The sequence below is a fragment of the Passer domesticus genome, chromosome Z (assembly GCF_036417665.1).
Source record: "Passer domesticus isolate bPasDom1 chromosome Z, bPasDom1.hap1, whole genome shotgun sequence".
NCBI classification, from domain to species: Eukaryota; Metazoa; Chordata; class Aves; order Passeriformes; family Passeridae; genus Passer; species Passer domesticus.
This window is the reverse complement of record NC_087512.1, coordinates 11371007-11397447: the sequence shown is the minus strand read 5'-3', so window position 1 is coordinate 11397447 and position 26441 is coordinate 11371007. Positions and strand designations below refer to the sequence as shown.

Genomic DNA, 26441 nt, shown 5'->3' with positions numbered 1-26441 from the left:
TTTTTTCCCCAACACCTGCTATGGATGTACAAAACAAATAGGAATTGTCAAAACTGGTTAAACGGCTTTGTCATCTGACTTCTTCCCTTCTGTCTGCTGCTCAATGTAAATAAGTAATTTGAGAATGGCAGAAGAAAAGCCCATATTTTGGCAGTGCTTCATATTTGATAGAGGATCAAGAACCAAAGAATATTCTGAGTTGGAAGGGATCCACAAGGATCATCAAGCCCAGCTCTTAAGTGGATGGCCCATAGAGGGATCAAATCCATGACCTGGGTGTTCTTAGCACCATTTCTCACCAACACAGCACATGCCCTGCTACTGGCTACTCACCTGAGCTTTTCTCAAAAGAAAATCAACAGCACACATGTCAAAATAATTTATTATTTCCTCTGTGTGGAAATAATCCATGCAGGTTCTACAGAAACACAGGGTGAACAGCTTTGAGTTACTATTTCCCCATCTATGGTGTGAAAGCTGCTCGGGGTACAGGGCTTTAGACAAGGTGGCTTGGTGGAAGGAACACACACCTGTGCCATGACACCAAACCATTCTATGACTAAAGGAAGGCTTTTAAGAACAGAAGAAAGCACAGAGTCTTCCACAAGATAGTACTCCTTTTGTGCATCTTCATTTTTTTCTTACATTGGTACTTGCCTTCTTTGTTTAACTCCAGACACAGGCAGTGTGCATGTTTCAGTTCTGTGAGAGTGTTAATGTACAATTCTGAAGACTGTCGCTATAGCAAAGTTCTATCTGTTTTTACGTTTCTCTTTTTTGTTTTTGGTGTTCACAGCTCCATTTACAGTCAGTGCTGTGGTTGCTCTTGCATGTCCTGTGACTTTCAGGTGTTCAAACAATTTATTTCGGGATGGAAATGCACAGTTGCAGGTTACACAGTGGATAGGAACTTCACTCTACAATAAGGAAAAAAAAAAAATACAAACCAGAATGCTTCACATTCGTATTAAGTATGTCATCAGTGCAATATACCAATTTCTTGCACACAGTTTCTCCCTGGCAATGAAGCAGGCATAAGCTGTTTGTTTCTATCATCAATATTTCATTATTCATTAACAATTAAACACTTATTTTTAAAAAAATACTTGCAAATACCACTTCATGATATTTCAAAGGGCTTTAAGTAAAATCAAGAATGGAAGCCTTGCAAATCTAATTCAAAGTAAAGGATAGTTTTTATCTCACCTGACCATACAGGTCAGGGGCTCAGAGATGCAGTGAATTTAATATGTCTTAGCTGTAGTTACTACAGAGTTTTGTTCTCTGGCAAGCATCAATATTGAGAAAGATGCAAACATCAATATTGAGAAAGATGTCTGTCACCTGCTGGGTGACAACACCTCTGTCCCCAGCTGTTTAATTTATTTGAACTGCCTTGCACATAGAACTTCACCAACTCCCCTAGAAATGAAGCTGAGTCCTGCATTTCTCTGTGAGGACAAGAGCTGAAGTTTCAGTTCTTCAAATCAAAATTGCAGAGGCAGAATTGGTGGACTGGAGGTGACCAAAAACAGCCTTCTTTGTAGTTATGTGACCCCCCTCTTTTAGCTCTCCTGTAAAGACAGGCTGAGAAAGATGAAGAGAAGGCTCCAGGGAGAACTCAATGCAGCCTTCCCATGCCTTAAAGGGGTTAACATAAAGGAGGGAGAGTGACTTCTTATATAGGCAGAGTGACAGGACAACAGGCAATGGTCTTAAACTGACAGAGGGCAGATCTAGATTACACATTATGAAGAAATTCTGAACTTTAAGTGTGATAAGGCATTGGCATAGAGAAATTGTGGATGCCGCATCCCTGGGAAGTGCCCAAGGCCAGGTTGGATGGGGCTTTCAGCAATGTGGTCTACAAACTACACTTTAAGGTCCCTTCCAACCTATGATTCTATTTTAAATAGCATAAGTAAGTTGACATACCACTGTTGAGCTCTCTGAAGACACCTTGGCAGACTTTTTTGCTTCCTTGGCCTTTTTGCCTTTAGGCTTAGTGCTGCTAACAGACAAAGAGGAACCAAAATCAGTGCACAGGAACATTTAGCATTTGCAAGCTTCTGATGTTTTTCAGTTTTCAATGTCTCTGCTGCTTTCCCCTGTTCTTGCTTTATACAACAAAATGTGTCTCCAGAAAAAAAAAAATAAAATTTATACAGTCAATTGTTAATCTCAGAATGTTGAATCAGTTCCTGAGAAGTGATATGGCAGCAATCTGCAGTCAAATACCACTTCCAGAGAAGTTCCTACACGCTTTGTTGAGTATCATACTTATTCAAACCAGTTTTGGTGAGCAGCCCCCAGAGTCCACATTTGAGAGTAAATCTATCCTTGTCTGACAGTATCAAACATGACACAGAATGACACGGCGACTGCAATGTTGCAACCCAACACACCTTTTTGCTTCACTTTTTGTTTCATTCTCTTGGCTGACATCATCCGTAATGCCCGTGTCCTCCGACACAGCACATCTTTGGCCATCATTTAACTCCTCTGTTGAGCCACTGTCCTTCTCCGTGCTGGGCACTTCCTTCTGTTCAACTGTTTCTTCGTCAGCACTTTGATCAAAAGAGTCCTCATAACTCTGTCCAAACAAAAAAAATCCAAGTTCAATACTTTCAGTTCGTTAGTGACTATGTTTATAGTATCATACTCATTTACCTCAAACATGGGTGGGTTGGGAGGAGAGAAAGCCATGGACCCTCTTAATTTTACTGTGTGTTTTCAGTGAGACTGTAACATGTAAAACCTTAGTTCTCCTGTTTTGAAAGATGAGGCCACCTGTGGTGAAGGGAAGAAACACCAATAAAACAGCCTCTGAAACTACAGAAGAGGAGAATGAAGGTAGCTTTCAATTGCACACAGGGTTCATCCTGTTCTGACTACCATTTCTTATTTCACAGGTAGTGGCTTGGCTTATAACTTTGCAAAGTGCACAGTCTTAGCTACCTGAAAAAAAAACTTGGCTAATTCTAACTTCACAAAATGAAGATAAAACCCACAGAGATTCCCAGTACTCCACAATGCTTGGCAAATGATGAAGGTGAGGATTTCCCAGCACAAGACTGTAGCTCGAGCAATGCAAGAGTGGCACCTACTGTCCAGGCTGTAGCAAACTGATGGAACAGAGCCATGGTGACTATGTGCCACCTCTGCAGTGAGATCAGGCCTTCTGGTCTCAAACAGAGGAGGAAAGAGTTAACTGAAGCCTCATGGCCTGCACAGAAACATAAAGGTCCAGCCAATACTCGGATATGCAACTGGACCAGCCAATGTGGAGCCAGGAAGCTACAGCTCCTTGAAAGAGTCAGAGGAGTTTCTTAAGAACAAGACATAATGATGGAGTGGGAGAGGGCAGAAAAGGTGAACAAAGAATAGGAAATTAGAGGGGAAAGCATGGAAGAGGCATGACCTGGTACAGACAGTGCACTGGAACAAGGCTAGGCCTGAGGAGTTAGTACTTGAAAAGGATGAAGTTTGAGGAAGGCAGACAGAGGAGCATGCTGACTATGACACCCCTGCCACTCAAGCCTGAAACAGCTTGCTCTTGGTGAATTTCACCTGCTGATGTCAGCTCAGATCTGTGATATCACACACAGACTCAGATCCTGGAGTACAACAGATTAGTGTTACTTTTGTTTGCAGTTCAAGAGAAAGGTGGAATTGATGTGTTCATTCCAACAGCTAGAGTGCCAGCAGGAAACCAATACTGTGGCAGTCTTTTTGACCCTCTCTAAATTAGAGATTAAAAGCCAATGCATTATACAAAGTCCTACAACTAAAGCCAGAAGTGACCAGCAAACTGAGCTCTTAATGCACCAAGGACACTATTGGTCTTACTGATCAATTCCTTGCATTCTCCCTATCTGCCCATTTCCATCTGTTTTTCTTATACTTCAGACTACAGCCTTTTCAGAGTCACCACCACATATTAACATCTGCACTAACAGAACAAAGTGAGGCCTCTCACTCAAGTTATGCTGGTGGCAAAAAATATTAAAAATATTTTAAAATAGTTTTCAAATTCTGTGGAATTTCAAGTTCTCCTATTTTGCAGGACAGAGAAATAATTTGTCAGAAACTACATGCCAGTTTTTGGCTACTTAAGAAAACTGGGTTGTAAAGTTTCCAGAGCAGGATTATGATTACCTACCTTCATTGTTTTCTGCTTCCTCCTTTGTTTCTTTGAGAGTCTGTAAAAATAATTTTAAAATTACCTTTTTTTACAGAAAACTCCCAAAACCTAGTGGTATTTCTAAAAATATTATCAAGCTATACTTTTCCTTATCCTCTTAACACAGTATTAGGTAGCCACAAAAAGAAAGTTGCTCATGCCAGAAATAAAACAGGTCTCCCAAACTACTCACTGCATTTAGTAAAACATTTGTTCTGCTCAGACTGAACCCAAATATACTAGTGATGTAGTTGGGATTATGCTCTGGCTGTTTAGAAAATTAAGTTGTGTAACAATTCTGATTTTGAACACACTCATTTTCTATTTATGCCAGCAATCAATTGACAGTAAGTACCAAATCAATAAGCACTAGCTCTGTGGAAGTCCCTCTGCTTGAAAAATAACAAACCCTTCTTTTCCTTAACATATAACTTCAGGCAGCAGAGAAAACATTAGTCTGTTGTTTTATGGCACTTGAATGTAGTCACGCAAAGGCATGTGTTTTACTGGAACTCTGATGCTAAGAAGTATTTCAAATTGCACAATACTGAGAGCAATGCAGTGGCAAATCATCAGGAGCTCCCTCTGAAGGCCACTAAGACTTAGTAATTCATGAGTCATGATAAAATGAAAAACAATTTGAAGTACTTCTGTTTGGGTATGTCTTCTGCTTCCTCCTCCTCTTTGGTCTGTATTCCATCTGCATCATCCGAAGACACAGGAAATTTCCCTTCCTCCTCTTCCAATTGCTGTCGTAACAGTGATACCATCTCTCGATGCTTCTTTGATTTTTCGTGATTCTTCATGCTGTGAAGACCAGATTGTTACTGCAGGTTGCTCTGAGCAAATACAGTTATATTTACATATAAATTAACAACAGGTCTATTATCCAGCACTACTAAGTATGGAAAATTCTGCACTGACAATGTCTTTATTGGAAAGACAACACTCATCACTATGTAAAGTTAAATATTCTCTAAAATGCAGTTTTAAATTACTTAAAACCCAACACCTCCACCCCCAAATCCCCAACCACAAATACTTACGCTTTCTCAGTTTTTAAGAATTTGTCACAAGCAGGGCAGTACAGACCATCAACAAGTTCAGCTTCTTCAATTTCATCATTCAGTTTGTCTGAAGAGATCAACAGAGATCAGAGAGACAAAGTCAGATGAACAATTTCTGAACAAGATGCTCTTTAAGACCCAGAAAATAGTCACAGCACTGACATTCAATTTCTCCAGTACTACTGACACACAAACAGCTCAAGATCACCTCACCAAATCAGACATTGGTACAAATTAACAGCTGAAGCTTGTTCAGAGGAAAACACCAAGAGGGACAGACTCTAGCCCAGCATCCTCAGAGGGAGGGAGTGAGTTGCATTATAGTCAGAACTGTGAATCTGAGGCTGTAAGTGAGCCACACTCATACTGCAGTGACCCAGTATATATCACCTCCACACACACCATACCTTCAATGCTTTTTGTCTCCTGTTCTTCTAATTCATCTTCACCACCTGATCCATCTCCAAATTCCTTTTCATATTGTGCCTCCATCTCTTGCAGCTCTCTCTCCAAATCTGACATAGTTATCCAGCTCTGCTCTTTGTACTGCTCAGCAAGCCTGCAAGCAGAATACAGTAACTTCTACACTGTGTCCCTCAGATGGGAACTACAAGAACAATGTTACTGAAAGGTAACTTCTACTTAAAGGTAACTGTTCTTCTTGGGCATCTCAGGAGGAAAGTCCTGAACATATTAGAATGGAGCAAACAATTGGAAATCTGAGCAATCCGAGTTAATTTGTGATGTCAATGGGCACCTCTGCACTGCAAGCAGAGATATTAACATAGGTGGGTCCTGGTTGAATTTCAGGCAGAACATGCTGTGCAGCATGGTCAGCATGAAGCTGACAGCAAGGAAGTCATCTCCATCCTACTCTAAGATCCAAACTTATAGTAAAACAGGGCACCCCTGATGAAGGGAATTATTGGTATCTGACTTTATTGATTCAGAAGTCTGAACAATTGCTTTAAGAAACTATATTATATTACATTATATTATATTGTAACTATACTACAAAGAATACTAAAGAAAACTTGTGACTGTCTCCTGACAGTCAGGACACAGCTTTTTTCAATTGGCCAAGGAAATAAAACAATCTTCAGTGGAATTCAACTGACAAATCACTTCAGGTAAACAATCTTCTTAACACATTCTACATGTGCAAAACAACAGGAGCAGCAAGTAGAGATAAGAATTGTTTTTCTCTTCTTCTCTCTGTGTTTTTCTAGGAAAAGAATCTGAGAGAGAGAATTATGTCTCTCTGTTCAGAGAATGTGAATGCCACACAAACTCACAAAAAATACAGAACAAAATCCACAAGCACATTACTCCTTGACTGTGTGCTACGGGAATGTACCATCTCAGTTTTCCCAATTTAAGTGTGCCCCAATTTACCAAATATGGCATCACAGAACAGTTGAATTTTGCTCCAGCTGGCTTCTGACCTCAGAATATCAAGCCACTTGTCAGTAAATGCATAACCCTGCTTTATTGTCACAAAAGGGTTAAAGTATATATGTATATATAGAAAAACAGTACATAATATACTCCATTTATGTTATTACATAATTTTAATCCATATGTCATTATTTTGCAAGTGCACTCTTAATAAGAATTTAAGTTCCTCCCTCATATGTGCAGCCTAACAGTTGTTCCAGTTGAATAAATTGTGGCTATAGTCGGGAGACCACCTCTTCCTATTTTGGCAAAAAAGCCAAACTTTGACCCTGCATTTATTCCAAGGAAAGGGTCCTTTCCAAAGAATTAAGAGGGAAGACAAAGCTAAGCTCATTATCTCCTCTTTCTTCTCAGCAGGTGCTGAGAAGAAAGAGGAGAAAGGCAGACAAAGGTGATCTAAGTCCAGGTTGTTCTCCCTTATTCTACAACTTACATTTTTTTTCTTTAAAGGCAAATAGATAACTATTAAATTTTATTTCCCCAGCTAAATAAAAGCACACTGGGTTCTGTACTATTACCACCAGTTACTCACCCAGATAACCATTCCCCAGTTATCCTGGATCTCTACAAGTCAGTACAATGCAGAAACCTGAGTTTTAAAAAGCTTAGACTTGAGACCAAACTTAGTACCTAAAATTTTCAAGGATGTTTAAAAGAGCAAGCGGAGCTACTATTAGAATCTAATTGTATCCTCATGAATAATTTCCTCAAGTTAACAAAAAAAAAAATTTGTTCCACATGTACATACTTGGCTTGTTTTAGCTTCTGTTGCCTCCGAAATTCCTCTGCTTTCCTAGTTTTTTCTGCATTTTGTTCTTCTACAAGTTTTCTGTGGGCCTGTACTCTTTTATCCCTTTTACGAATAAAGGCAACTAGCTGACGGATCAGTTCATTCCTCTCTTTCCTTGCTTTCTCTCTTGTTTTCTTATTCTCTTTTTCCATAGCTCGTTTCTCCCAGCGGTTTGAGGCTTGTCGTGTGTCATACTCTTCTTTCCAAGCAAAGTTTTTCTGAGTACAGAAACTCTGCCAATATGCATAGAAAGGGTGGACTACCTATAAGAAAAAAACAAAACGAAGTCACTTGTTGAGAAAGGACAGAAAAAAACAGAGAAATAATTCAGAGCTTTTGTAACAGTTTTTTTCTGAACTTCTATAAAGGCCACAGTTTTGCCTCAGAGCAATGAAGATTTACAGAAATTTCTAACATCATCCTTGAAGTTTCAAAGCACATCAATTCAACAACCTGATCTAAACTAGTACAAACTGCAACTTCTAAAAATATCCCCCTGCAGGACTGGATCATGCTGATCCTAGTGTCCAGTTACTTAGCTGTGCTGTATTTCTCCTGTCAAACTGAAAAGCACAATCAGAATCACACATGCTGCCTGCAAGCTGGTACTTACCTACGAACACTAAACACACACTCCACATTAAACCACACCAGAAGTCTGCCACATATTTGCACAGCATAAAAAAAGCAGAAAAACAAATACATAATGCTATTTCTTCCTTGTATATTCTCTCTGCTTCCTGATTAAGACAGAAATTAATAGCCCTCAATGATACAACAGCAAGGAGCTGTGACTTGCACAGTTTAAGACATGACTATGGGAAGAAACATTTACTGCTGTTTTGTTAGCAAACTACATGACTGTAGGCCAAAATTATGCCCCTAGCTTTCACATTAAAATAAAGAGTGATCATTACTTATTCTCCTCCCTTTTACTACTCGTGTGTAAATGCTGGACTAACAACATGGCATCATAATGACTTTGTGTTTGTTCTTTATTTCTGTCCAAATAATTATTGTCCTTCTGCATTCTGTATATTCAGCAATCAAGATATACCTAAGGTCCCTTCTTACACTACTTGCCTCATCAATTTTCCTTTTTACCACTCACTTCTATATGCCCAACTGCTCATATTTTGGGATACCTCATAGAAGCATTTAACCTCATGGTTTAATGTTTTCTTCTAGTGAGTCCTCTTCTTCTTCTGTCATTTTTATTCACAGGAACTACAACTATCAATTGTTATTCACAGGAAAAACTCAACAATAACTTCCAGCAGCCTGTCTACATGTGAAGTTCATGGCTGTGGCTTCTGGCAGGTAAGTCACTACAGTTTTTCTCTGCTATCACAAAAAATAACCAATAACCTAAGTAATATTAGACCACCTACCTCAGATTTCTGATTCAGAAGAAGATACTTCTGTGCAAAAGGATGCACACCCATCAACTCATGACAGGGATCATCCTCCCCTTCACTAGATGTATAAGGTGGGACTCTCCCCATTCTCAGCAGCTGCCTTAACAACCTGCACATGTCTGGTGCTCACCAGCAGCTCACTGAACTCCCAGGTGGATTTTGTTTTGCCTCCTACTCATACCTGGAGCTGATCACTTTTTTTGACCAGCATGTCTGCTCTTCCCATGAATGCCTGTAAACTCATGGCCTTAAGAATATCTTTCCTGGCTGCCTGGCTCTGATCAAGCTGCCTCTCATGCTTCTTGTGAATTCATAAAGTAGACCAAACCAGAGAGCATTCACATCACAGATTTTAAAGCCTTTGTGCAGTTTTTGTAGCTCTCTTCTAAAACTCTTCTCCCATTATATTCCTACTGCATAGAGAAGTGAGCACTGCAATGCTGGAATCCTCTGCCAGTTTGTCTGAATATAAGACAACAGGGAAAATTACCTTTCTACTTAACAAAAGCTATTTCCTATAAAATACCCTATGAATCCCTAGGGGGGAAAAAAGTGAGCACTCCACTGTCAGAAGAGTGTGAGCTAGGCAGACATCAAAGCACGTTGTATCAGAATTCCAGTCCTTTTTGCAATTATTAACTGACATAAGCATTAAAGCTATTTTGAGTCTATAGTCGTATCTGTCCCATGGCCTCAAAACAAGCAGTTTTCTAAAGATGTTTCAAGATAATCATATTAAAAGACATAATTTAGCCGGTCCAGAGATACTACGTATTCTCCCTGGGAAATATTTCCATTTGTTAAGCCATCCTGTAACTTCTCCCCGCGTCTAAACACCCTTTCTGGAACTTCTTAAGAAGTTTGATTTGTAACTTTTGTTTCCAATTCCAGCCAAATTTTGTACCACTGAATCTATTAACTTTTAAAGTATGAATCTATTCAAATTTCATAAATAATTAGCCATACAGAGGAAGTGACAGGGAGAAGTACTACACTAGAAGCAACATTTAAGTGCACTTCATATTGTGCAGTTATTCCCTAGCAAAAGTGTTATCACCTCATTATTTAATTTCAACACAGAATTATTGGTAACCTTAAAAAAAACCCTAAGTCTGATAGATTATAACAAACAGTTGGCAAACCAGATGACAAGAATTCAAGTAATACAAGTACCCATACACTTTCTTTTCTTTCTTCACGGAGGAAAGCATGCAATTTTTTCTGAATAAAATCTGACTACAAGCTAATTGCAAACGACAATGTAATCATAATGGCAGCTCACACTGCCAGTCAACATCACGTCTACTTTCTAAAGGCTGTGCTACACACTAAGTGCTGTGCAGTTTTCCTGTTTGAGGCAAGATACTACACGTTACAGGAAAAAAAAATAGCTCAGTAGCCCTGTCTGTAATGTAAGTTGTGTTAAGCACTGGTAAATTACTCTCATCAGAAAGCAAGGAAAACATCCATTCTTTTGCTTTATAGGTCTTTCACTAAACTTAAGTTCCATTGGCATAATTGATGGTTGGCCCTGTGAAGCATCATCTGACAACTCACCCAGCAGGCCTGGCTAATACTACAGTCCAACAGGAAGCATCAATTTTAATTCACATAAATATGAATCAGACCACAAGCACTTCCTCTGCAGTAATGGTCTACAATAGTAGAAAATAACCACAGATGCATGGTATTCACCTCAGAGACCCGCAGGCACCCCTCCTTCAAGACAAAGTAATGCAGTTCAGTTTTACACTTGCCCTTACCGTATCATAGTCACTATGGGAATATCCAAACATAGGGAATTCTTCAATATCTTCCTGCGTCATATATTCCAACTCTTCCTTTGCAATCTTCTCAAAAACTTGTCGATAGACTGTAAAGAATCCCTGAAACAAACAAACAAACAAGAAAACAAATAAATAAATCTTTTGCGTGGCTCAATAACAGATGTACAAATGCTCAGGTGCAGTGTATTTTAGAGAAACAATGCTACACTGCAAGAGCAACTCAAAACCAGGATAAAGGCCTTGTAAGCACCTGCTTGAGGTACAAGACCCTTCTCAACAAAGTTCCACTATCTCTCATGCCTTTTATTTCCACCTTCCTCACACTGTCTCTGTCTCTCTCACACGTGTAGTTAAACACCAATTTTAAAAGGAAGTTTCCATATGCTGGAAATAGTGATAAGTTTCTAATTACGCAGGATCAAGTTTTGTGGATATTCCAGACACAAAATTCACTATTAAATATCCTATATTTTTCTAAATTAATATGTTACTCACTGACTACTAGTACAATAACAGAAGGACAGGTAAGTATTTCCTCTGGTGGATGTTTTTCTAATTACCTGGAGCTTTTCAGTACATTAAATATTATGAGTATTTTAAAATCAAATAGGAAATTCAAAAATCCAATAGGGAATTCAATTATAGTAAGCACACCTTCCCCCAAAGGCTATTGTTACATTGTTTTTCTGTAGTTTTCAGCATGAAATACCTTGATAAAGGTATTTCTAAATAAACACGTGGTATTGCAAAAGCCTGGAATGCTTCACTATATAAATAAAAAAATAATATACACACATCTGTAGTTGTACAGCATAGTTGGACATTTTGATTAATTAACTGCTGGACAATATGCAAGAATTAAAGCCTCCTTAAACATCCAGGTTAAGTTTTGTCTTGGATTTGCATAAGCTACGCTAACAATTCTACGTATAACTTTAGCACAAAACAAATGCTAACATTGAAACTTAAGCTGATTAAAGATTAATTGATTCCTCACCTTTTCATCATCCCCATATCCAGAGTAACAGCTAACAGTGAAGTAGTGCAGCAGATCCAAGCTATCATCTTGATAGTCTCCATCAACTCCCCCTTTCAGCAGAGCCTCCCTGTGATTATCATACCTGGAAAAAATTCACAGCATCAAGGATGTAGAGACACAGAACACCCCTCAGTGCTGATAAACTAACACAGTACACCTATCACATCACTGTATAGCTTAACCCACTGTCCACAATTTATCTCTCATATCCAAAGACTTCAAAGAGAAGAAGCATGACAGACCCAGTATAGATATTCCCTCTCGACCTTTATTTTACTTACTATAGCTATTTTATCTGCAATATCTATAGCAGTAATTCCTCAAGAGCCAGCTACCAATCAATCACATTTGAGATGCCTCACCAAACTTCCAGAAAGGGGCAGGGCATTATTTAAATCACCCAATACTTGCATGCACTCAAAAAAACCCCAAATCATACATAAGTACATAAAAACTGGAATACAGTCCCGTATTTTCAAGGAGGACAAACTCAGGAGAGGTGGGTTTGGCTCTGTAAGCTGGTAGATGCTTCAGCCCACGTGAAAAACAAGCTACACAGAACATTTAGAATAGCGATCCCTTAGAGATGTGTATGTGTATATTTCAAATTAGAACTGAACACCTGTACGCACTACCCAGGGCCTGAGGGCTGCCCAGAGCTGCCGTGAAAAGCCGCCCGGCGCTCGGGGAGGAGGAAGCAGGCCAAGCCCGGCCGCTCGCAGGGCGCTGCTCGGGGCCCAGCACGCCTTCGGCCCCGCACACCACGAGGAAGCTGAGGGTGCGGAGCTGTGCCCCTCCTGCTCGGCTCTAACTCTTGCAAAGCCCAAAACCAGTCGGCTGCCGCTGCCCACGGCTGCCCCTGCCCACGGCTGCCCGCAGCGAGGCCCAGGAGCAGCGCGGGACAAGTCCTGGCACGGCCGGGGCTAATAAAGCATGTGCCAGGCCAAGCGCCGCTCACCAGGCCCGTTCCTGTGGGTCGCTGAGCACGTCGTACGCCGCCTGGATCAACTTGAACTGCTCCGCTGCCTCCTCCGCGTTCTCGAGGTTTTTATCTGCAGGACAATTTAACGAAACCGTGTCAGCGGCGGCCAGGCTCGGCGGCAGCAGCCGCCCCGCCGGCCCCGGCCCCGAGCCAGGCGACAGCGCTGCCCCCGCGCCGCGCGGGGCCGGGGCCGGGCCCGGGCCGTACCCGGGTGCCAGCGCAGCGCCAGCCGGCGGTACGCCCGCTTCAGCTCCTCCTCGGCGGCGTCGCGCCTCACGCCCAGCACCTCGTAGTGGCACTTCATGGCGATGGCGGCGGCGGCCGGCGGGGCGGGGATACCGGGACACAGGGCACCGCCGCCCCCGCCGGGAGGGGCGAGGCCGGCAGGGGAGGAGCGAGGGAGGGAGGGACGGACGGACGGAGCGAGCTGCGGCGCGGCGCGGCGTCGCCCGGCTGCCGGCGGCGCGTTGGGAGCGCTGGTCCCCCGCCCGCGGCCGCAATCACGCGGTTTCAGAGTAACCGGATACCTGGTGCTGGAATTCACGGAATCAGTGAGCGTGGAAAAGATCTCCGAGATCATCGAGTCCGCCTGTGACCCGACACCACCGCGTCAACCACAGGGTTTTCTTGAACACCTCCAGGACCGGTGATTCCCCCCTCCCTGGGCAGCCCATGTCACCCTTTCTGTGAAGAAATTACTCCTAATGTCCAGCGTTAACGTTCCCTGGCACAGCTTAAGGCTGTGTCCTCTTGTCCTACTGCCAGTTGCCTCAGAGAAAAGTCTGACCCCAACCTGGCCACCCTTTCCTTTCAGGGAGCTGAAGAGGGCAATGAAGTCTCCGCTGAGGCTCCTCATTTCCAGGGTAAGTATCCCTGCTTCTCTTCTGACCTGTGCTCCAGGTTTTGTTGTGCTTCACAGCTTGGTTTCCGTTTTCTGAATTTGCTCCAGCACCTCAAAGTCCTTCCCGAACTGAGGAGCTCAGAACTGAACACAGGGCTCAAGGTGTGACTGCACTAGTGCTGAGCACAGGGGAAGAATAGCTTCCCTAGGCCTGCTGGCCACATTATTTCTGAAATTGATATTTCTGATTCCTGTGGGTGTGCAGGAGCTCAGAGGAACAGCTAGCACAGCGCACATTCTCAAGGTAGCTTTTTTTAATACCTATACTCTTCAGAGAATTTTGGGTTGGTCCGAGTAGTTTTCCTTCTCTAGGTCATGGGTGTATCAGTGGGCACTACACAAACTGAGCTTTGGATCAGACAGCAAGATCTGAAGGCCCTGATCTCACAGTAAAATCTGGAGGTCCTAATCTCCGTGTTTAATCCAAACATGGCAGGTTGAACACGAGCCAGCAGTGCCCTGGCAGCCAGGAGAGCCAGCCCTGTTGTGGGGGCATCAGGCACAGCATCAACAGCCGGGCAAGGGAGGGGATTGTCCCACTCTGCTCTGCACTGGGAAAACCTCAAGTGTTGGAGGCAGTTTTGGGTCACCTCAACATAAGGATATAAAGCTAGTGGAGTTTATCAGGAGGAGGGCAGATGGAGAGAGGTCACAGCAGCTGAGGACACATGGCTTGTTCAGCTTGGAGGAGGCTGAGGGGGGACCTCCTTCCAATACACACCTTTGCCATAGGAGGTTTTGGCTGGAATAGAGTCAATTTTCATCACAGTAGCAGGTAGGGAGCTGTGTTATGGATTTGTGCTGAAAACACAAATGTTGTGTTGATAGTAATATAAAAGCTTGCATTATTGCTGAGCAGTGCTCAGACTCCCAGCTGTTTTTGCTTCTCACCCCACCCACCAGAGAGGCGCACGAGAACTGACTGCAGGGCTATCCTACACATGGCACCATGCTCAGCATACAAAGCTGGAGGAAGAAGGGGGCAACATTCAGTGACACATTTGTCTTCCTGAGTCACTGTTACATGTGATGGAACCCAGCTTTCCTGGCAGGTGAATACCTGACTAGCCACAGGACATAGTAGATAAATTTATTTGTTTTGCTTCTGTGCATGGCTTTTGCTTTTGTTTTTTGCTAAACAGTCTTCACCTCAGCTCACAACTTTTCACTTCTACCCTTCCCAGTTCTCTTCCCCACCCGACCAAGGGAGTGAGCAGGCAGCTCTCTGGGGCTGAGCTGCCAGCTGGGGTTAAACAAGTGTGTTGGGAAAGTTCCAGCTGGACACCAATGTTCTTTACACAGAGGATAGTCAGTTCCCAGGGAAGTGGTCATGGCACCAAGCCTGTCAAGAGTTAAAGAGGGTCTGTATGATGACCTAGTCATATGGTTTAGTGTTATGTAGTTCTGCAAGGACTTAAGTTGGACTCAATTATACTGATGGGGTCCTTTCCAACTCACCCATGTTTATGTATTAGACTATGTGAATTGAGCACATGCCTATATCCACCAGTCTTTCTTTCCAATCATACAGCACACAGACCACTTTGCTGCAGAAGTTATATGGGATTTCCCTCACCCTGCTGGGTGGGATGAAACTTAGAATTTAACAGGTCAGCTTCCTCTCCAGCCTATTGTGTCTTTTCAGCATTAAGATGCTTGAAATTGAAACAGAGGTATCAAACAGAAACAGGGCATGGGCAAGACTTTGAAACACAAGAAAGTCTGGGGGAGTGCAGAACTAGTGAGTGGAAGAACCAGGTCAGGAGGTCAGGAACTGCCAACTGTATTCTGTGTGTAATAAAGAAACAGCCCCAAGTTGTTCAGAGCAGTTTTGGATGACCAATCCCTGGAAATGTTTAAGGCCAGGCTGAATGAGATGCCACATTATTTCTGAAAACTCAGAATCCCAGAAGACAATAAAAGAATGCAAACTCAATCTTTATAAAGAAATGTATGTTTTGTTTACTTAAAATTGAAGTTCAGATATGTTTGTCCCTACAGTGTAAATTCAAATATTTACAATATTCGGTTGATATTTATGAAATTTCATTCCTTGTAACATCTACGCAGATCCTTCAGTTCTGAATAGCTTTTTTTGCTTTTTCCTCTGAATTTTGCGTAGCTTCTTCTTATCTTTAACAATTGGCTTTGACTCTGGTTTCACAAGCTGTATTTCCACTGGCTTCTCTTCAGCTGGAGTTTCAAAGACTACTTCAGTAGGATCTTCTTTAACAAGGACCTTAGTCCCTTTTTTCTTTATCTTTTGCACTTCTTTCACTTGCTGCTTCTCTCTAAACTTAGCCGCCACTGACAATCTTACCAGCCGGCGATGCTATAAAAATAAGAATTTAGATTTCATCATGTTTCAAATAAGCACGATGGAAAAAATCTGGTATTAAAGAAACTAATTTCTTTAATGCTAATTTCTCTGCTTAATGGCCAAGACCCTCAGTGTAACATAATCTTTTCAGTGGCATGACTTCTGCATTCACTTCATGATTACAAAACTACTCTGCTCTCAAACTGTCACCAGTTTAGGGCACTACAAAAGGTCATGGGGAAAGGCATACTTGATGCTCTTGCACAGACTGACTGCAGGCTGGTTTTCAAATTAGTTGCTAAATGATAGAGAACACAAAGACACAGCTGCTTACCATATTTGGGGACTGGTAATGAGGATTTTCATAGAGAGTTGGTCCTCCAAAGCTACCTTGGAAGATTTTTATGAGGTTCAGGACAAAACGAGGCCCAATTTCTACTAGAGATGCATCTTCTTCTATTATCTGCAATAAAAAGGAAACTTTCTCAATTTCTCACAGACTGAATCAAAGCATATGACCTTGCAGGGACCTTGCATATATACAGTAATACACAACTGAATTTAAATTCAAGATAAGGTACTTGATTAGGTAGATTTGTATAAACGCAGTTCTGTACATAAAGCAGTTCTTTGAAATTCAAGCAAGCTTTTGGAGTACTCTGTAGTTGTCAATTCCTTCTACAGAAAGTAAACTCTAGATGACTTTGGGTCAAAGCAGCAGTTTAGGTTAAGGCACAGTTTAGGCCTTGGGTAGTATGTCCTGCTACCAAGACATCCATCACAGAATCACAACTTAATGAATGCAAGGTCAGTGAACCAGATCTCACCAGAGATGTGGGAAAAGGTTGTCGTTTCAGGACACTGAATCTGCAAGCACTAGGGGCTGACATATAATGATTCTTATTTTATTTAATGGATTTGATATGAAGTTACTCCACTGACCTCCTCTTGAAGAGCTAGGAGAGACCACTCACCTGGTAATTGCGAAACCAGATCCTTTCATCAGTGACGGTGAAGGTGAAAACATGATCAACAAAAGGCTGGCTTTTGGGGTGGTACTGTGGTGTACCAAATATCTGTAATGAAAGGCAGTGTTTCTGAACATCTGCAGTTTAAGAGGTCAAACATAAATGGTTCACTTTAAACTCCTTTTAATTTACTAAGTTCCCAAACCAAGATTACATTTCATAATCCACAACTTAAGAAATAAGTGTCTGAGTTGTGCTAAGAATATGATCCTAATCCTTTGTGATCTTTTTGAAGTTCAGAAGTGTAAAACTGCTACTTGAAAAAAAAAACTCTTGCAATTCTTAAGTATGTTGCCAAAACACATCTCCATTGAAGAAACACTCGAACTATAGACTGACCTGAATAAACAATTCTTTTAGCAGGGCATAGTGTGGCTCCCGGTCAAATATCTACAGAAAAAAAAAAAAATTTACATACAAGGCTAAATGCAATAGTCATGCAAAAAGAATAAGAACAGACCCAAACGAAATAAAACCTATACTTACTGGATCAAAAGACAAAAGGGGTCTTGAGCCCCTCAGGCAATTTCCTGTCATCTTCAATTCAGCCAGTGTGTGAACTAAAGTGATTTTAAAAAAAGTTATTACTTACAGAAAAAGTTTTGGACAGAACAGCAATAATACAATCACAATAATGTCCACCAGCTTACCATTCTGCACCAAGAATTTAGCAGATGGTCCCTGTGGTGTGTTTGAAAGCCTTCAGAGGACAAGTGGTGGGGAAGAGAGAAAGAAAAATGTTAACAGCAGCCAGAATACATGCTGGATTTCCAAACTACACCCCAACCAGTTATTCCCACAATGAAGTCGTTTCTGTGTAGTTGTATAGCTGTACTGACTTCCTTTAACATAAACATAACTTCTTTATGCTCATAAACACTTTTTTTCTAAATATTTTTGTAAAACGCTTCTGGAAAGAGTCTCCAAAAGCTGTTCATGCATTGTAAATTTGCACTGTCCACAGAAGTGCAATATTAGAACAAATTTAACTAAACAGCAGTATTTCATGCATCTTCACTATTACAGTAGGAAACTTCCGCTAGGACTGAAACATTTGCAGCTATAAACAGAAATATAACAAAACATAACATTTCCTTACCACATGTAGAGATCCTGTTTCTTTTTGGCTTCAAAAAAGATGCACTTATTGCAGTTTTTCATTTCACACACCTACACAAGACACATCAAATTAGCAGCTTACAAACATCCTGAAGACATTTTTGATAACTTTCCACGTTCATCTCTAGTATCTTCCCCTCTCCAAAATGCATGTTCAAAAGCAAAGATCTTGTCTTATTAAATGACATCTACTGATACCCAAATTTTAGTTTGGCTTCTTTTTTAACTTTCACATATTCACTACAAGGAGTAATAACCTCATTAAAGCTACAAACAACCTGATAAGCTGTCCAGGATACAAACACAAGAGCAGGAGCCGAGACATTAGGTTCTAGATTCAGAAATATCAAATGTCCTACTACATTTGGGCTGGCTGCATATTTTTGTCCTGTATTGTCCAAGCAAAAGCTGCACTACACTTCTCACCTACACAGAAAAGCATGTTAAGCTGTATTTCTTCATAGTGAAAATCTGTATCTAATTAAAAGTTTCATTCTAGCTTTATTAATCAAAAGTTAACTTTTTGCTTTTTGGGTATCAATAATTTTCACCTATGAAGTAGCATTTTGAACTTGGCTGCCCCTTTTCCTTTCATACTGATTTTCCATAGAAAATAAAATAAAATAAAATAAAATAAAATAAAATAAAATAAAATAAAATAAAATAAAATAAAATAAAGAAGCACCAAGGTAAATCCTGAATTACCTCATTGATTACAAATAACTGGTCTTTACGGTCCATTTTAGTATCTGGAAGACAAAAACAACATTTACAAGGCTGGAAAACCAACTTAATACAAGAGATTATTTTAACAGTCAGGTTTTTTACAAAAATTTTACTGGTTTATAAATGAAAAGGTAATTATCAAATTGCTTCTGTCATAGTATGGAATATGTAAACATAGCAACAAAACTAGTTATGCAGGTTCAGGACTGATGGCATAGGATTCACTTCCCAGAAAATACTATAATACAAAAATTGCTGTACTTGCTGGCTCAAAAGGTGTTTGTTTAAGATACAAGTTTCATCAAAACTCTTCTGTAGCACACTAAAAAAAAAAATAAAGAACAGGGCTTTTGGCTTAAAAGTATTCTCAAAATATAAGTTAGGAATGATGTTCAACCCCCACCTGCTTTAGAGTGAGGCATCAATGTCCTTAAGTCCTGCATTAGGTGTCTGGTTCTGAAATTAATTCCACGAGAGGAGAATATCAGCACTCGCTCCTTGTTTTTCCATTTGCCCTATGGAAAATAGAAAACAGTCAGGAAAAAAGACACAACAGTCACGTGGGAAGCTTCTGGCCTTAACACTGTTACAGCAAAAATAAAAGTTTGCACAGTGAATACAGAAAGACACAGCCAGAACCTTTATCTGCCGAAGCAGGCAGAGCCACGCTCTCCGCAGGAGTGGAGACTTCCCTACAGAGCAGCTTTTACAGCAGGAGCCGTGCTCATCCCGATCCGCAGCGTGCTCCAGGCACAGCCCTGCACTGCCACACAACTACTAGAAAGCCACGTGCTCATTTTCCTGCAAAATGGGCTCGGGGCAGCCCCAGAGCACAGCCCAGCCTCTCCAGTCCATAAGCGTATTGCGAAATCTTTGTGTTTACGCGCAGTACTTCGCCTTTCTTCTTACAACCAACCTTCTCCGTATGATTCCTAAAAATAGAGCAGGGAAAAAAAAAAACCGCACCGCCACGTTCCCTTTTGCTTGTGCTGGTATTACAAAAGACCACGAATCAACCACTCTGTCCCGGCTTGGCCGCGTCCCCTCAGACACCGCGAGCGCCGGGCCGAGCGGTACCTGGGACACGGGCGGCGGGATGCGGTACTCCTGCGGCGGCCCGCCGCCCTCCCTCGGGCCGCTCTCCCTCGGGCCGCCCTCCGGCGCCGCCTCGGCCGCGCTCGTTGCGCCCCTGGCGCGTTTCGCCTTCCCCGCGGCCGGCGCTGCCCGCTTCCTCTTGGCCGCCATCCGCTCGCAGGCCATGCCGCGCTGCTGCCCGCCCGCTCCGCCGCGCCGCTCACGCTTCCTGCGCTCGCATTTCCTGTGCCGGCGGGGCTGTGACTCACTTCCTGCGCTCCCCTTCGCCGTGCCCGCTCCCGCTCCCTGCACTCCGCTCCCTGCACTCCCGCCGCCCGGCCATGCCGTTCTCGGCCCAGCCGCCCGCCAGCGGCGAGCGCTACGCGCTGTCCGCCAGCCTGGACAATGCCCGGCACCTCTCCAGCCTCCTGCGGGCCGTGCACTTCCAGGACCACGCCACCTGCCTGGCCACGGCCAGCGGGCTGCGAGTCACCGTGGAGGACGCCAAGTGTATCCAGGCCAACGCCTTCATCCAGGTACCGGGAGGGCTCGGCTGCTGCAGAGCTGCAGGGCCCCCGTTACCGGCGGGAGGACAGGGAGTGACAGGACAGGGTCCAGCAGAGGCCACAAAGATGATTAGAGAGTGTGAAAAGCGCCAGTCACTTGTTGTTAAAATTTTAAAAGTTTGATAGTAATAAAATAGTTATAAAAATAGTAATGTATCAGAGTAATAAAATTTGAACAATTAGGACAATATGAGACAATAAAAACAAAGAGATACAGATGTCCAGGTACCTTTTTCTGGGCAACACAAGCCCGAAAAAGGACCCCCGTTAACAGAGGATTAACCCTTAAAAAAATCGCCTGTTTCATATTTATACATCTCATAGTGATGCATAAATTCCATTCAAACACAGTATTCTGTCTGGTCACTGTCAACTTCTTCCTCTTAATCCTCATGCCATCTTCCAGTCTGAGCGAGGTGGGAAGAAGTTAGTTTTCTGCTGATAAGGGAGCAATAAATTCCCTTTCTCTGAAAGATTTAGGTGTCCTGTGGCTTCTATCTGGTGCAAGTCCTTTCTTAAACAAATAGCTTACATAGCATAGTTTCTGTTTTAACATTATGTTATAACCTAAAACTATATTTAATACACTACTTAAGAAAATTAATAGAGCATGACTTTCTAACATAATACAATATTAATTTTAATACTTGCAAAAAGCCAATTATAAAAGACACGTTTTTCACAATAGCATTTCTTGTGAGGAGAGCCTGCAGGAGCTGGGTCTGTTTAGTCTAGAGAAGAGCAAACTGAGAGTCTTGTTAATGCATATAAATATCTCAAACAGGGGTGCCAGGAAGATGGTGCCAGACTCCTTTCTGTGCTGACCAGTGGCAGGAAGGAGAGCAATGGGCATAAAATAAACCACCAAAGTTTCACCTCAACACAAGGAAGCATTTCTTTACACTTGATGTGCTAGAGCACTGGAACAGAATGCCAGGGAGGTCTTGGAGTTTCCCTCTCTGCAGACATTCAGACCCTGCCTGGATGTGTTCCTGTGTCACCTGCTCCAGGTGACCCTGCCTTGGCAGAGGGGTTGGACTGGATCGTCTTCAGAGGTCCCTTCCAACCCTAAAAATTCCATGTGCTCACCTGCGGAGAAGGGGAGACTTTGCTGGAAGCAAGGCCTGAGCTGGCATGTAGGAAGGGCCACGGTGAGGCTGCCCTTGTTTATGAGTGTCCATGCTTCTGGAATTCGAAGCCCTGCCCCAGTACATCCCAGAACACCTGACATTGGAGTGTGTTTGCACCCTTGTCTAATGTACTGGCGCCTGCCAAACTCATGGCTCCTTCTGGCCATGCTGTGCTTAGGTGCACAAGCAAGTGCTCATAGTGTCCCTCTTTAAGTGTTTTTATAGCTCATCCCAAAGCAAAAAGGTTGGATTTATGTCAGCTGTGAAAGTACAGATTCACAGGCACTTGGTTAAAGGTGGTTGTGCTGTGCTCAAAGCACCCCAGGATGGGGTTTTCCCTCAGGGCTGCCAAGAAAATATGAAACTACTTGTCCAAAAGCAGCTCATGCCACCCTGCTTTATTTCTGAGACACTGTTCTCGTGGGTGCCACAAAGCAGTGAGTGCCAGTGACAGACAGGATAGCATGGAGCAGTTTATCCCCATCAGGCTAGTCAAAGGCAGGATTTAGCACATATTTCTGAGTGGTGAAGTCACTGTTCTGTTCTGAAGTACTAGTATTGGGAATGTTTATTCATGCTCTGAACATAAAAAATATTGTATTTGTACATTTTTTTATGGACAATACATAAAAAAATATATATTGTATTGTGTCACCCTTCTCCAGTATTGTTACTGGAGAAGGGTGACACACTGTACAGTTCCATGAATGTTTCTAGCTCCAGAAGTAAGCAGCTGCAGTTTTACTGTTTGTAGGTTGTACTGAAACCATAATAGACAAGTATTTAGGGTTTCATGTTTATGCCATCTTACCTTGTTTTAAGCGTGGTTTGCTTGTGTTTTCCTAGTTTTAGGATGAAGACCCATTTTTCTATAATCAATGCTCTGTTGCATGAGAAATCACTTGGTGTTGCACTGATTTCTGGATTTCTGAAGTTTAAACTGTAAAATAATTGCAGAAACTCCCAACTTTTCATCTCTTTGCTTTAACTTACAGGCAGAAATTTTTCAGGAGTTTTCCATTCAGGAGGAGTCTGTGATGTTCCGGATCAGTTTGTCTGTTCTTCTGGACTGCCTCACCATTTTTGGAACCAGCTCCTTGCCAGGTGTGGTATATTTCCATGAATCCACAAAAGGCTGTGTGGGTGCTGCAGGACGTGTACTCACGTGGCATGGAGTGATACCATGGCAGCCTTCTGGGCAGTTCCTTCTTTGCAGCTCTGTGTTGAACTCCTCATTCCTCTACAGTTTTGGTTGTGGCTGACCTAAAGATCCAAACCGAATGTACGAAGGAGCACTGTGATTTTGGGAATCCAGAGGTTCAGGTGGTGATAACCTGCCACAGGAGGGTGTGACCACAGCACGGGCTCAGCTGCATTAACTTCAGTTTGAGTTGCACAAGCAACAGGAGTAGTAAGGAAAGATGGAGCCACAGAACCATGAGGATTTTCCAGTTCCTCTAAACTGTTTCTAGTGTGTCTTAATTTTCGCAGCTGGTGTTTTTTGTCTGGTGGGTGAAATTGTTTGGATTTGAGTTGTCTGCACACTACTAATTTAATTTTACCTGCATAACCATTAGCATTTCATAGGGTATCTAGGCAGCACTAAAATTGATCTGTGGCTTGTATGCAAGAAAAATGTGAGTTTTCTAAAGTGGTCAAATGACCTAGCTACGGTCTCTGCAGAATATATTTCATTCTCTTTTTCAGGAACATCAACGGCCCTTAGATTGTGTTACCGTGGTTATGGGGATCCCCTGATGCTGTTCTTGGAAGAAGGAGGAGTAGTGACAGTGTGCAAAATCAACACTCAAGAACCTGAGGAGTTGTTAGATTTTGATTTCTGCAGTACAAATGTTGTTAATAAAATTATCCTGCAGTCGGAGGGACTGCGAGAAGCATTTGCTGAACTGGATATGACCAGTGAAGTTCTGCAGATTACCATGTCTCCAGAAAAACCCTACTTCAGGTACAAGAAATGGCTTTCAACTCAAATGTTTGTGCTTGGCTGCCTTTGGTATGGGGTGGAAGTTTTCACGGTGGAGAGAAGGGAACTATTTTAGAATACTGGTTCACTTCAGGAAGAATTGTAATAATGTAGCAAATCACAGTATGTTCTCTAATTAACAGTAATGAGTATTTTGACAACTTCATAAATGTGACACTGGTGTAGACAGTTTAGCCTTTTTAATTAAATGAGTGAAACGAACAGCAGTGTTTTGTGAAACAGTCATGAGATATGTGCAATGACTCATTTTGATGAGTTTTTACAGAGCTCTCATCAGGTGTTTTGAGATGGTGCTTTTTGTCTTCCAGGTTATCCACTTTTGGAAATGCTGGAAGTGCACATCTGGACTACCCTAGGGACTCTGATTTGATGGAAGCATTCCACTGTAACCAGACCCAGACAAACAGGTTAGAAAGTGACTGATGCCCTCTGTGCCAGGTCATGCATTCTTGATGGGAAGTTTAAAAACTGCTTTTGCATTTCTGTAACATTTATTTTATTAGTATGGGGGCAAAAATACTCCCATCTTATAAAAACCTGTGTCTGTAATTAAAAGCTAAGTGCTGACAATGACAGTTTAATGTTGTTACCAGGGACAAACCAAATAAGTGTGTTCCTAATTGTTTTTCGTTTATTCTGGGTCTTTATTTGTGACTAATGTTTCAGCTTCTCTTTGCAAAATGTATTTTTTTCATATTGCTGAAATAATGTATAATAATAATATTTTCTCCTGCAGGTACAAGATTTCTTTGCTCAAACCATCCACAAAGGCACTGGCTTTGTCTTGTAAAGTGTCCATTCGAACAGATGCTCAAGGATTCCTTTCACTGCAGTATATGATCAGGAATGAAGATGGACAGATCTGTTTTGTGGAATACTATTGTTGCCCTGATGAGAACATCACTGAAGCAGAACTGTAGGTGTGTAGGTGTGCTGGCATCTGTAATATATTTTTGGTTATATAAAATATTATATTTTTTTACAAAACTAAATGAAAGCTATAAAGTTTGATGGAGTTAATATTGTCTTTATTTTTTGACTCTGGAATAAGAAAGCTGAAAACTTTCATTTTCTTCCACTGCAAACATTTCTTAACCTTGACTCAAACTGAAGCTGAAAAAGCAGAAAGGGGAGTTGATGTCCTATAGACCCTGCTTCCAACACAGATTTTAAAGTACTGTTTGTGTAATACATTGATGCTTTTTGCAGTGTTCTTCAAGAATTTTTGTTTGTGTTACTTTTTTTGTCTTTGGCTTCTATTAAGCAATTACACAGGGGAAAATCTGAATACTAGTTGTATATTAGCCAGATAACTTTCAGTGACTTGAAACCACATTTGTCTTGAAAGAGAACAACATTTTCAAACAGATCTCTTAATAGTAGCAGGTGGTTTCTTGCTGGCAAATGCTGCTATGTTTTGTCAGTGAAGCCACTAGGCTTCTCCTCATCTTGATTAATTCTTTATATAACTCAATTCCTTGGAATTCCATCTGACACCAATTTACCATTTTGTCTGCAAACTGATGTTGAATTGGTAAATTGATGTAGAAGCCAGGATTTACTTACTCATTACTCATAACTGTTCTGGCAATATCATTGCTTTGGGTCAACAGTTTGTTACATGTCTGCAAGAATGCTGCAGCTGAACTGTTCCTGTGTATTCACATCCCTGTTCCTACTCTGCTGCTCTCTGCTGATCGTGTTAAGAATCATAAGAGAGAAAAGTTCCCTGTTGAAAATATTTTATGAACTTGGTTTGCCTTCTCAGTGGCCTTTTTCAGCAACAGGAGTCACTGCTAAACTGCAGCAGGGGAATATCTGCCTGTGTCCCATGGAGTGGTGTGTTCAAATCACTGCTAAAAACGGGGCTGATCTCAGGGAGTCTGGTTCCTGGGCAGTTTTCTGCAGTGTCCCCCTCTGCCCAGAGCAGCAGATGGGCTGTGTTTAGGTCAAAAGTCCACTTGTCCTTGCACACCAACCAACCTGCTCAGAATGGGAAGTACCTGGAGCAGGCAGGCACTGGACTGGATGCAGAGACTAAGCCCTGTTTGCCTCTGCTCTGGGATGTGATCAAAGAGTCAGCAATCTGCAGGTGGTTTCTGCAGCTTTAGACTCTGGTTTTGTTGTCTGTCAGGTGAGGTCTTGCTTCATTTTCTGTGGAAAACAGTGTGTTCATATGTTACCAAGTTGATTGCTCAGTTCAACAGAATCCTTTGGGTTTATTTTAAATTTAAAATGTTTTTGTGGATAATTTTTCACCTCTTGCTTATGCCAGGAAGAGTATTTGGAATACAGTGTTATCTGTTTACTTTTGTTGTTTTTGTGCAAATCATCCATTTATTGCAATGAAGTTTACAATAAAGTTAATTGTTTGAAATATATAAACAATTACAAATTTTTGAACTACAAGGCTGACATAGATACCTAATATTCTAAATTACTCCTATTCACTGTTTTGGTTTTTTTTTCCAAACTAAAGTATACCCAAGACAAGTATAAATGAACTTCCTTCTGGCTTACTGTGTCAATTTCCTCAATGAAAAAAAAAAATTATGGTCTCATTGGGAATTAGTAATATTATCCCTGACTACTGAGTATCAAGGATGATTTACATAATCCCTGGGTGAAGGATAAAAATGAAGTAGAACATGCCACTTTCTTGGTGTGATTTATTTTAGAATTTCCAGGTTTCTTGTATTGTGTTCAGGAATTGCGGCTTAACATTTGAATTTTTGTATAAATGCCTACAGATGTATTGTGTTACTTCCTGAAATAGTACTTTTAATGATTGCTTCTATGGCTTACCAATAGTAATTACAGAAGTAATATCCACAGAAGTTAGAACACC

At 41.7% G+C, this 26441-nt stretch overlaps 3 protein-coding genes and 1 long non-coding RNA gene across 5 annotated transcripts; 2 read left to right on the top strand and 2 right to left on the bottom strand.

Moving 5' to 3' along the window:
• Positions 1-364: 364 nt before the first annotated feature.
• DNAJC21 (DnaJ heat shock protein family (Hsp40) member C21) lies at positions 365-13084 on the bottom strand. Of its 2 annotated transcripts, none has more exons than XM_064403821.1 (12): positions 12932-13084; positions 12701-12794; positions 11701-11824; positions 10680-10802; positions 7457-7761; positions 5658-5809; positions 5230-5317; positions 4832-4990; positions 4163-4202; positions 2406-2593; positions 1936-2011; positions 365-917 (listed from the first exon to the last, which is right to left on the bottom strand). In XM_064403821.1, the coding sequence occupies exons 1-12, from the start codon at positions 13026-13028 to the stop codon at positions 753-755; spliced, it is 1611 nt and encodes a 536-aa protein (XP_064259891.1). In that variant the 5' UTR covers positions 13029-13084; the 3' UTR covers positions 365-752. The 2 variants fall into 2 exon arrangements, with proteins under 2 accessions (XP_064259891.1, XP_064259892.1); XM_064403822.1 differs by having other exon boundaries at positions 1936-2008.
• On the top strand, positions 5761-10719 carry LOC135289942 (uncharacterized). Its single transcript, XR_010352673.1, has 3 exons — positions 5761-5881; positions 8723-8818; positions 10402-10719. It is a non-coding gene; the product is annotated as an uncharacterized LOC135289942 (long non-coding RNA).
• A 2479-nt stretch (positions 13085-15563) lies between the features above and the next one.
• On the bottom strand, positions 15564-20121 carry BRIX1 (biogenesis of ribosomes BRX1). Its single transcript, XM_064403825.1, has 10 exons — positions 19896-20121; positions 19222-19333; positions 18798-18841; positions 18073-18143; positions 17624-17673; positions 17460-17533; positions 17313-17363; positions 16920-17021; positions 16280-16408; positions 15564-15957 (listed from the first exon to the last, which is right to left on the bottom strand). Exons 1-10 carry the CDS (start codon positions 20076-20078, stop codon positions 15688-15690), a joined length of 1086 nt encoding a protein of 361 aa, XP_064259895.1. The 5' UTR covers positions 20079-20121; the 3' UTR covers positions 15564-15687.
• Positions 20122-20159: 38 nt separating this feature from the next.
• On the top strand, positions 20160-26107 carry RAD1 (RAD1 checkpoint DNA exonuclease). Its single transcript, XM_064403826.1, has 5 exons — positions 20160-20428; positions 22584-22692; positions 23296-23554; positions 23902-24000; positions 24330-26107. Exons 1-5 carry the CDS (start codon positions 20234-20236, stop codon positions 24511-24513), a joined length of 846 nt encoding a protein of 281 aa, XP_064259896.1. The 5' UTR covers positions 20160-20233; the 3' UTR covers positions 24514-26107.
• The last annotated feature ends 334 nt before the right edge of the window (positions 26108-26441 follow it).

What these genes read in the sequence shown, in the direction of transcription:
- DNAJC21 (XM_064403821.1), bottom strand. Translation starts at nt 13,028, where the DNA reads ATGAAGTGCCACTACGAGGTGCTGGGCGTGAGGCGCGACGCCGCCGAG. An exon ending in GACCCACAGGAACGGGCCTG is followed by an intron (nt 11,825 to 12,700) that starts GTGAGCGGCGCT and finishes AATTTTTTCCAG; the next exon opens with GTATGATAATCACAGGGAGG. An exon ending in CTTCAGAGAGCTCAACAGTG is followed by an intron (nt 918 to 1,935) that starts GTATGTCAACTT and finishes TCCTTATTGTAG; the next exon opens with AGTGAAGTTCCTATCCACTG.
- BRIX1 (XM_064403825.1), bottom strand. Translation starts at nt 20,078, where the DNA reads ATGGCCTGCGAGCGGATGGCGGCCAAGAGGAAGCGGGCAGCGCCGGCC. An exon ending in CCCTTTTGTCTTTTGATCCA is followed by an intron (nt 17,364 to 17,459) that starts GTAAGTATAGGT and finishes TTTTTTCTGTAG; the next exon opens with ATATTTGACCGGGAGCCACA. An exon ending in ATTACCAGTCCCCAAATATG is followed by an intron (nt 15,958 to 16,279) that starts GTAAGCAGCTGT and finishes TTATTTTTATAG; the next exon opens with CATCGCCGGCTGGTAAGATT.
- RAD1 (XM_064403826.1), top strand. Translation starts at nt 20,234, where the DNA reads ATGCCGTTCTCGGCCCAGCCGCCCGCCAGCGGCGAGCGCTACGCGCTG. An exon ending in AGGCCAACGCCTTCATCCAG is followed by an intron (nt 20,429 to 22,583) that starts GTACCGGGAGGG and finishes TTTAACTTACAG; the next exon opens with GCAGAAATTTTTCAGGAGTT. An exon ending in TGGAACCAGCTCCTTGCCAG is followed by an intron (nt 22,693 to 23,295) that starts GTGTGGTATATT and finishes TCTCTTTTTCAG; the next exon opens with GAACATCAACGGCCCTTAGA.